At 46.3% G+C, this 13,225-nt stretch overlaps 1 protein-coding gene across 2 annotated transcripts; it reads right to left on the bottom strand.

Annotated features, from left to right (window-relative positions):
• Positions 1–808: 808 nt before the first annotated feature.
• On the bottom strand, positions 809–10,757 carry DACT1 (dishevelled binding antagonist of beta catenin 1). Of its 2 annotated transcripts, none has more exons than XM_061182615.1 (4): positions 10,290–10,757; positions 7,958–8,090; positions 6,716–6,871; positions 809–3,912 (listed from the first exon to the last, which is right to left on the bottom strand). In XM_061182615.1, exons 1-4 carry the CDS (start codon positions 10,632–10,634, stop codon positions 2,006–2,008), a joined length of 2,541 nt encoding a protein of 846 aa, XP_061038598.1. In that variant the 5' UTR covers positions 10,635–10,757; the 3' UTR covers positions 809–2,005. The 2 variants fall into 2 exon arrangements, with proteins under 2 accessions (XP_061038598.1, XP_061038599.1); XM_061182616.1 differs by having other exon boundaries at positions 809–3,801.
• Positions 10,758–13,225: the final 2,468 nt, after the last annotated feature.

The raw sequence follows: 13,225 nt of genomic DNA, 5'->3' as shown, positions 1-13,225 counted from the left end.
GTGGGCCCTTCTACAAGACAACTGCTCTGACTTTAAAAACCCAATGTCATTTGAAAAAAATATGGAGAGGCTATTCCAGACTTAAAAGACCAGGGATCTATAACCAAATGCAACGTATAACATTGACGGAATCCTGGTTGGGAGGAGCAGGGAAGCTGCTACTAAAAAATTCTTGAAACAAATTGGAAAATTTGAATAGAGATTAAATTTTTGATGATAATAAGAATTATTGTCAATTTTCCTTAGGTGTGATCATGGTGTTGTGATTATATAGGAGAATCTCCTTGTTCTTAGGAAATACATACTTAAATTTTTAGAGATGAAATATCATGATGCCTGAAATTTACTTTAAAATAATGTAGTAGCGTGGTGGGGAGAGGGAGGATTGCCAAAATCTGTCTTTGACCCACAAAACCAGCAATATGGTTTAATCTAGTATATATCAATACATAAAGAGTGTTAAAGCAAGCATGGCAAAATGTTAACAATTGTTGAATCTAGGTGGTGGCTGTACAGGTGTTTATTGTACTATCCTTTCAACTTTTCCACATTGAAAAATTTTCATACTTAGAAGTTGAGGGGGAGAGGGGAAGTCTTCTCAGAAATATTTTCCTTAGAAGAGATCTATCAAATGTACCTTAAATTTTAAAGAAGCACCTTAACCATTCTAAAGAAGTAGCTTGCTTTTCCTCATTTGTTTATTCACCATCCATTCCAACACTCCTAAAATCTGCCTTAATTATTATTGCAAATAATATTCTAACGCTAGAACAGGCCTAATATAAATCCCACAATAATCAGTACAAGATTTATAGGTGTAAACATCTGGTTTTATACCCAAATAACAAACTTAACAGCAGTAAAACAAATCGTTTATTACAGCATATAATGCGTTATATTAAATTTACACAAAGATATATAAAAACACATACTGTTTATATCATAGTCATTTAACATCAACAGGAATATCAAAACAAATACTACTCATGCACAAAACATGCATATACTGGTATAAAAAAAGGAATTTTACACAATACTGTTTACCAAAAAAAAAAAATTTTTTTTTTAAAGCCCTTCCAAACAGGGTCAGTGGTCCAATCTGGACTGGATTGCACTAATACGTTTGGGCTAATGCTTAGGTGGCACAGTGCTCCGTGAGCAGTTCTGAGCTTGGAGTCGTACCCAAGGGTTATTTCACTAGGAGTGAATTTCTCTGTACCCGATGACCAAAATGTTATCCCAAAGGCAAGTCTCCAAGGGAGGAATGGTTGGATCTGCTGCAAATTAGGGAGGAGGAGAAAGGCATCAACGTTGGGTAAATGGCCCTAGAAGGGGTTACTGTAACCAGGGCCTAGGCACCAAGTGTGGCAAAGGTTTTAGTGAATCCTTTTAAGGTATTACCAGCCTCCCTATCCAGGTCACCTCTCTGGATGTAGGGTCTGGTCTTCAAGTTCTGAGTCCAGTAAACCAAAGAGTTCTGAGGAGAATACAGAATGGGGATACATCCGAGAAAAGAAGAGTATATAGAAAACTACAGAAAACCATGACTGCCCCTTGTATCTACCTCACACAATTGTATGTGATACCCCCAACAGGAAAACCCTCATGGAGACGCTGCCCTAAAGAACCAAAGAAGCAAATGTATGTCCTAAAATTCCATCCACCTGACCTCCAGATCAAAAGGTCTCATCCCATTAACACTTGAACATCAAAACCTGTGCCTTCACAGATGCTCACAAAATGTCAAATAAAAACCATCTGATACCACAAAAGTCACTATCACCACCATTAGAAACGCCATATTCACTTCTAACCAGCAAAGACATTCTTTACCTTCCACTAAAGGCACTAGTGTCCATACGTGACGAAGATGAGACATAATTCACCTCGGTTTTATCTAAACCAAAGGAAAGCATTCCATGGGATTATTACGCACAAAACAGTTAAGACGCCGCCGTTTCTTCGGGAACTAGAAAAACTCCACTTTCTACACCAAGGATGTTACTCAAACGGTCGTCATCAGTTTCAAAGAGCCAGACCGAAAGCGCAGGATTTTCTTCTTGAGGTTGTGTGAAGCCTTAATTTTGACGAAGGTTTTGGTGGGGTTGTGGCGAAGGTCCGGGGCCGGGACCGGCTGCAGAGGGAGAGTCTGGACAAACTGGGACCAAATCAAGCCTCCGCTCTCCTCGGAGTCGCTGGTGCTGGTGCTGTCGCCCACGAACTCGCCCTCGCTCACGCTGGACTCGCTGTCGCCGAAGCAGTTCGTGGTGTAGTTGCTGCGCTCGTCCTCGCTCGTGTCCAGCACGGTGGAGTGGAACAGGGACTCGCACTCGGCCGAGTACTCGGAGTCGCTGGCCGCGTAGGCGTAGGGGCTGGCGTAGGGCAGCGGCCCGGCCGCGAACAGCCCCGCGGGCTCCCGGCGGCCCCGCCGCGCGCGCCGCAGCGCCTCCTCGTAGGACACCTCGGCGGCCGACCTCCACCGCCGCGAGTCGGTGCGCTTGTGCTTGGGCTTGGCCACCACCGCCTCCCGGCCGTGGCCGTGGCCGTGGCCGTGGCCGCGGCTCCCCGCCCGGTGGCCCGCCCCCAGCGGCCGGCTGGGCGGTCCCGCGTCGGCCTGGCCGCCCCCGCCCCGCCGCCCCTTGGCCGGGGCTCTCCGGAGTTTCTTATTTGTATCCGCCTCATCGGGGAACCGACACTTCTTGCCGGCCGCCCGCCCTTTCTCCCTCACGGCGGGCAGCGCGCTCTCCGGCCCGTGGACGGCCGGGGCCCGGGGCTTCAGGGCGGAGCCCCTCGGGGCGGCCGCGGGCCGCGTACCCCGGGGCGGCCTGACGCCGGGCGGCTGCGCCAGGACCGGCGGCGCCTTCCCCAGAGGCCCTTCCTCCAGGCTCTGAGAGGAAGAGCCCTCGCTTCTGAAATCCAGGGCAGGCCGCTCTTCCACCGGGAAAGCGGGAGACAGCAGAGCCGAAGCGGCGGGAGGGGGCGCCGCCGTAGGGAGAGCCGGCGGGCTGTTTTTCTGTGGCACCTTTTTCAGTGGCTGGACCACCTTGTTCTCTTGCAGCGAGGCGGGGACCCTCCCGGGGCTCTCTTTTGGGGAGGCAGCTGGGATCTGCCCGCTTTCCTTAGGAGACTCCCCTGCCCCAGCAGGGGGACATCTAGCAAGTTCCTGGGAGGCTGGCTTGGCATTTTTGGGCACATGCTTACCTGGAAGTTCAGTGGCAGCGCCTGGGGAGATGCCCTCAGGCGCGGGCAACCTCTTGCTTTCCAGTGGTTCTGGCTTTGATTCTTTTGACCACTGTTTCAGTGGGGACAACGTCCCATTGTCCAAAGAGGGGATCCCGCCAGAGGGCAAAGGCACCTGTTTAGAATTCTTAAGGTTCCCACCGTTGCCCTGTGAGACGGCCGCAGTCACTCTGACACAAACGCTCCCATTCCTCAGAAGCCCCTTGGTGGGGTCAGCGTTCACACTGGTTCTCGGCTTGTTGGTCCTTACAGGGTGTGTTTTTTTCTGGACCAGGCTCAGAATGTAACCATCCATTTTCTTACTCGATGAAGGATGGGGAGCAGACCACAGACTGCTTGGAGAGGGTAAGGAAGTGTCCGTCTTGACGGCATCCAGCTCAGATCCGACACAAATGTCGTTGGCATGGCTACCGAGCCTCTCGTCTTCCCTCAGGGGATTGCCGGTCAGGCAAAGGAGAAACATTGGGCTCTGCACGGCCACAGCATGAAGCGGACTGGGGTAGCGATACACATCATTCCCGTTTTTAGACACCAGATCACACTGGTACTTGGGATTCACATCTGCAATGACACCAAGGGAATTAGACTGTGATGTGGAGGGGGAACGGCCAACTGCCCCTGAGGCCTGGTCTTCACAGTGGCCTTCTTTATATTCCAACCATCCTATGAGATCTGAAAAACATTTAAAGGTACACTCTGAAGAAATGAATTGGTGTCAGCACCATCTCGACTCTGGCCAGTTTCTACGAAGACAAATTCATGGGTAGAGGGAGAATGCCAAAGAATCAACAAATACTCCACAAGCTATTCTACTATTTCACATACAGTTCACATACTGGGTGACGGAAAAAATAATTAACAAAAGAATTTTTGACAAGCTATATAACTCTGAAGGAAAAATATTCAGTCATTAAAAATGCTTTCAAACTATTGAATAATATGGGGAAAACACTTTAAAGTGGAGTGAAAATCATAATACCAGACTATTGATTATAGTTTTATTAAGACTGGATATATTCAAAGAAAAAAGTCTGAAATGAAGCACACCAAGATGCTAATGAAGCACGAGCATCTCAATGTGGTGGGAAAGCAAGTAATGTTTACTTTCTTCTTTATTTTCTATTTTCTAAATTTTCAGTAAATATGTACTGCATTATACATATATTGCAGTATATTGCAATATTTCCAGTATATTATATTACTGGAAAAATAAATGTTTTTTGAGTCATTCTTTCTCTAGGCCACTCTCCCTTCTGTGTTCTATTCCTGGTTTCCCTTTAAAATACTTCAGATAAACTATACTCTCTATGGGCTTCCTCCTCATTTTTTATTTTTATTTTTAGACCTAATTCTTAATGACATGTGTTCTAGTATAACTGTCAATTGAAAGGTCAGGGTAACTAATGAAATTTCAATAGAGACTAATTAAATTTAAATAATAATCACCCTATGTTTTCAATAGTGACACTAAAAAATAAAGTACAATATTTTAGGAGGGAATTCTTGATGATGTTTTAAAAGATTGAGTAGTAGTATTAATGAATAAATTTCCCACATGTCAAAAATGTAGATGCCAAAATACAATGACATCAAGCTTTCTTGCTTAATTAAATGATTTTGCTCTCGTCTTGGCATACATTATAAATATCAAATCCCTTGAATGACCTTTAGTTAGAGAAAATCAAAGTTTTTGTCACTATTTAATTTGTTGTCCATTATAATTATATTTATTCACTCAAATATTGAAAACCCACTACATGCTAGGTTCTATGTTAATTGTTAATTTAAGGGAAAGCTCCATGAATTCCAATGATAATTAGCAGTTGGGGGGGCGGGGATGGGGGAGAATACAGCCTAGACCCAGAAATTATATGATTCATTTGTACACAAAAGATTATTGTAAAATAAAAGTGCCATGTCCCCAATCCCACCTCCACTGCCAATAAATAGCTTGTTTTAAGAAGGGGAAACCTCTCTAGCTAATATCCTTGCCCATCCCTCCTCACTACCCCAAGGCCTATCCTTGTCTTACTTTAAGCCACATTTACCTACACGACATCTTTCATCTCTTTTTCCTCCATAAAGTTAAGGAACAAGACAGGCATCCGAGCCGGCAAGGGCCAGCCCAACTGTCTCAATTATGTGAAGATGTGGCATTTGGGATAGCAGGAGTCTGTCTTTTAGGAAAACCTATACCAAAGTACCTTTAATAGGTTTATAAAATTTCCCTCTGAAACCAGATCTGCAGAGTGAAAGGGAGCAATTACCAATGAACTTGAGGCCCAGATACTCTAGATAACACAGATTTGTGCTTCGCCAAACGTTTGCTGCTAACAACACACACTGTACAAAGACACCAGCCAATTAGCAGCTTCAGTTGTTTAGTGTTATGTTTGCATTGCCTGGACCTCAGAAATTCAACCTTTTACCCAAGTGGACAACACATACAAACTAAGGGTGCAGTGACTTGTGCCAAGACCCACAGCTCCTCTAACTTCCATATTTCTCTGATCTTCTGAGGAATCGTACTAAAGCAGAACTAAGGAAGGTGTCCCGAGTTTCAGCAACAACTCTGCCATTCAGCAAATGAGAAGCCTCCGACAAAGGCATATAAAACCAAATTCCTCCTCTGTTTGTTGAGAAGGTTGAACACAACAATTTCCGGATTCCCTTGGTGTGGTGGAAAAACATGGACCTGGCAGATAGTCCTGAGCTTGAACCCTGCCTCTGTCACTTACTCTCTATATAACCTTAAGCAACTTACCTAACCTAACCTCACCAGGCCTCATTTTTCTGATACATAAAATGGAGCTAACAACCCTTGCACCCTGCAGAATTGTCGGGAGGATTCAAAGCAGATAAACGTACGCAGAGCACACAGCAGTGTGTGACACACAGTGGAAATGCAGAAACTCTTCCTGTACCAACAATGGCATGATTCTCTCTAGAGGTCACTGCAAGAATAGCCCAAAATGGGGAACATGGTCTAGGGGATCTCACCCTATCCACCTGCTAAAAGAAGAGAGCTGCCATCATGCAAGGCATTCTGGAGAACACGGAGGGGCCACTGCTACCAGAAGTGCCAAGCAGCTCTTAGCCAGGCTGACAGATATATTTAACTTAATGTAAGCTTTAGCTTTAAATGATTAAAAGAAGAAGAAAACAGATCCAAAGTAATTCTGAAAAGAAAATGCAAACAACTGAACAGCAAAAGCTCAAAAACAGAGCTCAAGACCTATAATATTGGGACAGGATTTCTAAAAATAAGCTATCTTGCTATCATCAGAATATTAAGCCAGGTGATACCCAAAGAGGACTGGAATAGTGGTGATCTTGATTCTAGATGCAACGATGGCACTAAATGCAGAAAGCTGATGAAATTCTCTTTGTTTTTCATCAGTAGAAGCTAGACAACCTTTAAAGACCTTTGACCCCTTCCGAATAAAAATGTCTATCAATTGTAAAAAAGTCTTACCTGCAGATTTGGGGCAACCATCTGAGATAGTCAAGGTTGCCTCCAAGGGGCTGCAAAAACAGGTGCTGGAATGACAACTGGATAAACACTCACTAAAGACGGAGTTCGAGGAATTGGAAAGGGATCCCGAAGCCCCATCACTCAGTTCATAAAACCCTACAAATAAAAAACACCATTTGGGATTAAGATCATATCAAGCAATAACACACATTTGTGCCTAAAAGGAAAAGGGGTAATCATGTAGAAAAGGTAGGAAAGGGAGAGTATGAGAGGGAGGGGCACCAATTTTGGTTCATGAGATTTAGTGTCCTGACTTTATGGTTTCATTTCCAGCAATCTTTGGAAAAAGGCAAAGAGCCCATAACTATGGGTATGTTTCAAAGCTGAGAGTACCCTCACTCTCAAACTGACCTTACTCCTAGACCCCACCTTTAAAGATGTGCAAGGAAAGAGACTTAGATCTGTCAAACTTCAACTTTTTCACGAACATTTCAGAAAGAATAACTTGAAGAGAAAGACAAATCTATTTAAGTAGCCAAATGGTTTAAAAGAAAAAAAGAACAAACTTTTGAAGTGGTCTCAGGAAGTTGAAGTGTGACTAATTTTCTAGCCCAGTTCTGACTTTCTCAAGTTTCAAAGGAGAAGCATTCTTCCAGAAATCTGAATAGAAGCTTTTATTTTTAAACTCAGGAGACTTCAGTCAGATCAATCTCATTATTAAAAATTTTGTTGTCTAACGAACTTATCTACAAAACAGAAACAGCCTCACAGACATAGAGAACAGACTTGTGGTTGCCAAGGGGGAGGGGGTGGGGGGAGGGATGGATTGGGAATTTGGGATTAGCAAATGCTAACTATTCTATAGAGAATGGATAAACAATAAGGTCCTACTGTATAGCACAGGGAACTATATTCAATACCCTGTGATAAACCATAATGGAAAAGAATATGGAAAAGAATGTATATATACATATTACTGAATCACTTTGCTGTACAGGTGAAATGAAGACAACATTGTAAATCAACTATACGTCAACAAAACAAATTTTTTAAAAAATTTGTTTTCTGATTTTGTTTCCCTCTTATGCAACTGAATGGCAGACTTCTCTTGTTTTGTTTTGTTTTATTCTCTCTGCACTGGAAACAAACTCCACTGCCATTTGCAGGTCTGGGAATGCTAAGCACAGGGGGCCAAGGCAGAACTCATGACCGCAGAATTCCTCCTCGTGCTCCCACACTCACCTGAGCTGGGGCGGCTGTCTGTCTCCAGGTGCTCTTCAGATGTCTTTTCCACATCCAGTCTCAGGTCACTTATCTGCTTGTCGAGTTCCTGCAACTGGTTCAACAAACCAGCATCTCTTCTCCTCAAACAATTCTGATTAGGAAGAAAGGGAGAAAGGAAAAACAAATACATTTTGGTGACAAAGAACCAGAAAGTCTGCTCTAAGTATTCAAATTACCATCTGAAGAGTTCCCTAAATCTTCCAAAACCAAAATTTTTACTGGATGACCTGAAATAAAGAAAAACTTCAAGAATATGTCCTACGTTGAAGTCCACTTTCTCACATTTTGTGGTGATATAGTTTCTTCATAAAAACAAGACTTGCTTTTAGTTTCAACTAATATATATATATATATATATATAAACTTACTTTTTATAGGTAGTATGAGAAAAACCCACTGAGATTTTTCAAAAAACCTCTGTGTACAGCCAATTTTTTACAGAACAGTACTTCACTGTAGACTCTTTAATTTGAAGTCAGAGTATAACAGATTTCCTACAATACACTATAATCTTACTTAGATGAGATTTTCTGGCCAAATGTCCTGCAGAGTTTTGTTTTCTATTAGTTGCTTTGTGGGGTTTAATCAGTCTTAGGGCCTTTGAAAGTGAGAAACTAATACTAATAGCCAGTGCCAAGTATAATGTGAGCTGGCAGAATCCAAAACCCTCAAGGGAAGGTCCATCAAGATTTGAACTCAGCTCGGGTTTCCAAAGGTGACAGGCCGTAGTGCTAACTCACACCGCCACCTAGTGCTTCCTATTGCTGGGGAAGCAAAAAAACAAAACTCAAAAGGCATCTGGTTCAAATCACAAATGCCAAGTCTACAAACGAAAACAGTACCACAAACACTGAGTGGACAGGAATTCTCCTGACATGCTGCCTTGCTCCCCTCCAGGGGTCAACAGGAATGCGCCACTCACAGTTGTGAGATTCATGAAGACAAGAAGGTGCTATTGTATAAAACAATGCACACAATGTCAATGACAGGCATAACCAGCAAGAATTGGCTCAAATCAGTGTCTGCTACCAAAAAACACAGCAAAATGCCAAAACAGAGGTATTGCACAAACCACCAGATACATATTGTACATCCTTACAAAACAGATGCATATGAATCTACCCCTCCTGTCTGTTCTTTGACTTAAAAAGCTTGGAGACATAACACGCTTGTTTGTTAGAATGCGTTCAGAAAAAATGAACCAAACAAGTCAAATCACTTTGATGCTCAAAAAAAGAGACAAATTATCGGAAAAGAGGTAATACAAGAAAACACTTGACAAATAACCACACAGCATCACTCTGTTGGTAATCGTAGGAGAGACATTATCTAGCATGCGTCTAGTTTCAGATAGTATCACATGGTCAGATAAGGATTTTTTTTTTTTCTCCTGTTTTCAAAACTACATTTTTGAGGTCACCGAAACAAAGCTGCCGCCATTACTCTGAGGCTGGGTCAAAAGCTGTTCATCAATACATTAAGCGCCGAAGTTCTTTTTCTTCCCCATTAATGAAGACGGCAGAGAATGTCTGAGACGCTGACACAAATCCAATGATAAATGCTCCCTGAGAGCAGGTTTTTCTCTTCGCCCACCTCCACCTCAAGTCACAGCGAGCAGTACATATAAAATATGAGGGGAGGGGGCACTTTCTCCAGCCAAATTTCCATCATTTGCATCGGTTTTAGCCGCCTTATACAAAAGGGCTTCTATCTTAAATTAAGCAGCAGCCCCGGCAAAAGCTGGCAGGCTGGGGAAAGCCTTGGGAGGGGCAGGTTCCCCGCGGCCGCCTCCGTGTAATCGTAAAATTCGGCATTGGACGGTCAACCGCGCCACAAGCCCCCTCCTCGGCTTTTGTCCCCTCTCGGCGGGAGGACATGAAGCCAAGAAGCTCCCCAAAGAAATGCTATTTTAAATGAGGCTTTGCAAACCTTTGGGGAGAGGGCACGCTTTCGTCTAACTGGAGAGTTTGAAGGTAAAAACCAGGAGACTCCAAGAATTCCAAAGGCGGAGCAGGAGAGGAGAGCGGCCATCCCCGCCCGGCCGTCCGCGCGGGGCTGCCAGCCCCTTACCTGACACAAAGCGGGCACACGCCGGGATCGCGTGGGCGTCGGGAGCCCACGCGCCGCGGGCGCCCTCGGGAACCCGGGTCAGGGGGACACCGGGCGGGGGTCCCGGGAAGCCAAAGGATTTTCCCTAGTCAGAGGCACCCCAGCGCCCACCGCAGGCCACCTGCCCGACCCCCGGCCCGTCTGCAGGGACAGCCGTGCCCCACCTCCGGGCACGACCTACCAATTGCTTCCGCAGCAGCAAGATGTTCTCCTCCAAGAACTTCTCCTCCAGGCGGCTACGCTGCGCCGCCTCCCCCGGCAGCTCCCCGGCGCGGGCTGCAGCTGCCCCTGCGCCCCCAGGGCTGCGCAGGGCGCCCCGGACCAGCAGCTCCTGGCGCTGGCGCAGGTACTCCAGCTCCGCCAGCCCGGCCAGCGTGGCCTCCTGCCGCTCGCGGGTGCGCTGCCGCTCCGTGTCCGCCTCGCCCTTCTCCCGCCAGCGCCCCTCGGGCTCCGCCGTGCGCTGCTCGCCCCGGACCGGCGCCGGCGGCTCCAGCTCCCTCGCCGTCCCGGCCGGACTCGGTTTCATGGCCCCCAACCCTGCAGCGGGCACCCGTCCCCGCAGCCAGGCCGCCCGGGCGGAGGAGCGGGCGCTAGGGCTGCGGCCGCGGACTCATGCCTCCCGGCGGCCGTGGCGCGGCGGCGGGGGCGGAGACCCGGACCGCTCGGAACCCGCGCGCGCGGCCGCGGGCTGCGGCCGTCCGGGACCGGGCGGCGCCGTCCGCTGTCGCCACGCGTCCCTCGCCGCGGCCCCGCAGCTGATAACGCCCTGCCCGGCGCTACGTCACGCGCGGCGGCCCGGCGAACCCCCGCCCGGCGCCCGCCTCCCCGCGCCGGCCCCTCGGCTGCGAGGCCCGCTCCCCCCCGGTTTCCCCCTCTAGTGTCAGGGGCGCCGCTCGCGCTCGGCGCCGGCCTCCTCCTCGCCGGGCCCTCCCCGCTCCTCCCTCTCTCCTCCCCCGCTCTTCCCGCGGGCCTCCTCGCCCCCTTTTCGGGTTTACAGCACCCAGTTTTTGCCTCGCTCCTTATTGGTTCTTTTCCCTCGCACAAAGCAAGGGGCGAGCACCTCGAGCCCCAGCATCCTGTTACAGTCGGCCTCGCAGGCAGGGTCCGCGAAGGGACGCGGTAGTTGGGCTCCCCAGAGAACTTTCTGAAACTCGACCGAGTTGAAGCACACAACGTTAACCCTTTCCCCACCCGTCCACTGTTCGTACCCACTAAGGCTGATTGAGGTTTCTTTCACCTTACCCAGCAAGGTACTGCGAATGTATTCAAAGACCATTTCTTGGGTTTGGCTTTTTGGACTCCAAGTTGTAAAGGCAGGCCCTACAAAGCACAGTGCAACGTTGTCCTAAAACTGTTTCACTCTTAGTTTTGCTGCTGTTGTTTTAATCTTTTCACGGAAGGCATTTATCAATAAAATTAGGCAGGAGGATGTCGCTCTATAGCAAGAGGTTGCATCAGTTCTTCTGCAAGCGCCGGGTTTAGTGAGTCCGCGCGCCTGCGCGCTTTGGTTTTTGTTTGACTTTTTTATTGTTGTTATTTAGTCTGCGAGCACAAGCGCTGACTCTGAAACCAGACTGCCTGAATCTGAATCCCCTTTCCAGCCAAGACTAGCTGTGCAGGCAAGTAACTTCACCTCTCTGTGCCTCCGTTTCCCCAACGGTAAAATGGAGCTACTAAGAGAAGAAGCCTGTTGTAAGAATTATAATAATATACAGTATATAATATATATGGGAGTAGGGGTGTTTACAACGTGGCAGGCACATAGATAGTAAAGGTTATATGAGTTGTATCTTTTTTTTTCCTCCAGAGGGACTAATAAACTTTTCCTCTGCAGTAGCATTTGTGGTATGGTCATCTCTGCTTGGGACACTGGTCACAGGGAATTTCAGTGGGATAGGGGTCTGGAAATGCCACTAGCTGGCTTGTCTAGGGAAAAGTACCATATCTATTTTAAAAAGCAGTACATCCAAGAGCCTCAGAATTCGAATCCAGCAAGTCGCAATTTGCTGAAGTTCAGGCAAAGTGTTGCGTGAAGGAGTGCATCCTATATCATTATTTCAGACTCTTATACCTTTACCCAGCTGCTTAGCCCTGCTAAGAATTCTCCATTTCTCCCCTCTGCATCGTCCAACCTTCTTCCCTCCAAGATCAGTTCAGTTCTCTCCTCTGAACTCCTGTTAACCGCATGAATATTTGATTCTTACAAAATGCTATTTGTATGGTTATTTATATGGGTATGTACACTTACATCTATGTACGTAGCTGTTTATGTGTATCCCTTCTCTCCAATTACATTATTAAAGTTCCCTGAAGGCAGTGATTGTTTTAATAGCCTCTTAGTATTACTGTACTCAGGACAATGCCTTTGCAAGCATTCAAGAAACTGCAGGTTGGTTGTAAATTGTTTTTTCATTAACATACATTCCAACTAACTTAATAGTACCCATTTAATCTCTGCAACAAATAGAGTCAAGTTGACATGTACCAAAAAACAAAAACAAGAGTTCTCTTGCCACCCTCCATTGACTTACCCATTGCTGCCCCTCACAGACTAACTGGAACTACAACTACATCCATGATTCATAATTAACCAGATTGTATATTAGATCTAAAAATGGAATTATGCTTAGGTGCTCATCAACATACAAAATTAATTCCATTCAGTTCACCTATGCTTTATGCCTACTGTGTGCCAAACACCATACTTGATAATACAGGAACTAAATTTTCCTGCCTAATTTTAGTAAGGCACTAAAGAATAATGACTAATCCTGTCTACCAAATGCCACTCACCCATGTCCTCTGTCATTGTCTCATGCTATTCATTTCTAGGCAAGCTTCTTGCTTTCTAGTTCTGAATTAGATTCCTTCTGGCTGGGTGGAATCTATTACTGTGGCCTGTGTTATGTCACACAGCGACAACTATATTTATATAGTTGAGGGGGGGAAAAAAAGCTGAAACATGTTTTTACACACTACTAACAAATCTCGTTAAAGCAGACAGACAAGTCGCTGTGTCTCCAAACCTCCCCACCTCCCAAGCCCCCTCCCCACCAAATGCCACTTTGAGCTGGCTCATTAGTCCAAAGCCAACCATTTGCCATAACAGCTTGTACA

Source organism: Eubalaena glacialis, chromosome 2 (genome assembly GCF_028564815.1).
Source record: "Eubalaena glacialis isolate mEubGla1 chromosome 2, mEubGla1.1.hap2.+ XY, whole genome shotgun sequence".
In the NCBI taxonomy this organism is placed as follows: Eukaryota; Metazoa; Chordata; class Mammalia; order Artiodactyla; family Balaenidae; genus Eubalaena; species Eubalaena glacialis.
This window is presented reverse-complemented; position numbering and strand designations above follow the sequence as displayed.

What these genes read in the sequence shown, in the direction of transcription:
- DACT1 (XM_061182615.1), bottom strand. Translation starts at nt 10,634, where the DNA reads ATGAAACCGAGTCCGGCCGGGACGGCGAGGGAGCTGGAGCCGCCGGCG. An exon ending in TGCTGCTGCGGAAGCAATTG is followed by an intron (nt 8,091 to 10,289) that starts GTAGGTCGTGCC and finishes CTTCCTAATCAG; the next exon opens with AATTGTTTGAGGAGAAGAGA. An exon ending in TGGTTGCCCCAAATCTGCAG is followed by an intron (nt 3,913 to 6,715) that starts GTAAGACTTTTT and finishes AATGTTTTTCAG; the next exon opens with ATCTCATAGGATGGTTGGAA.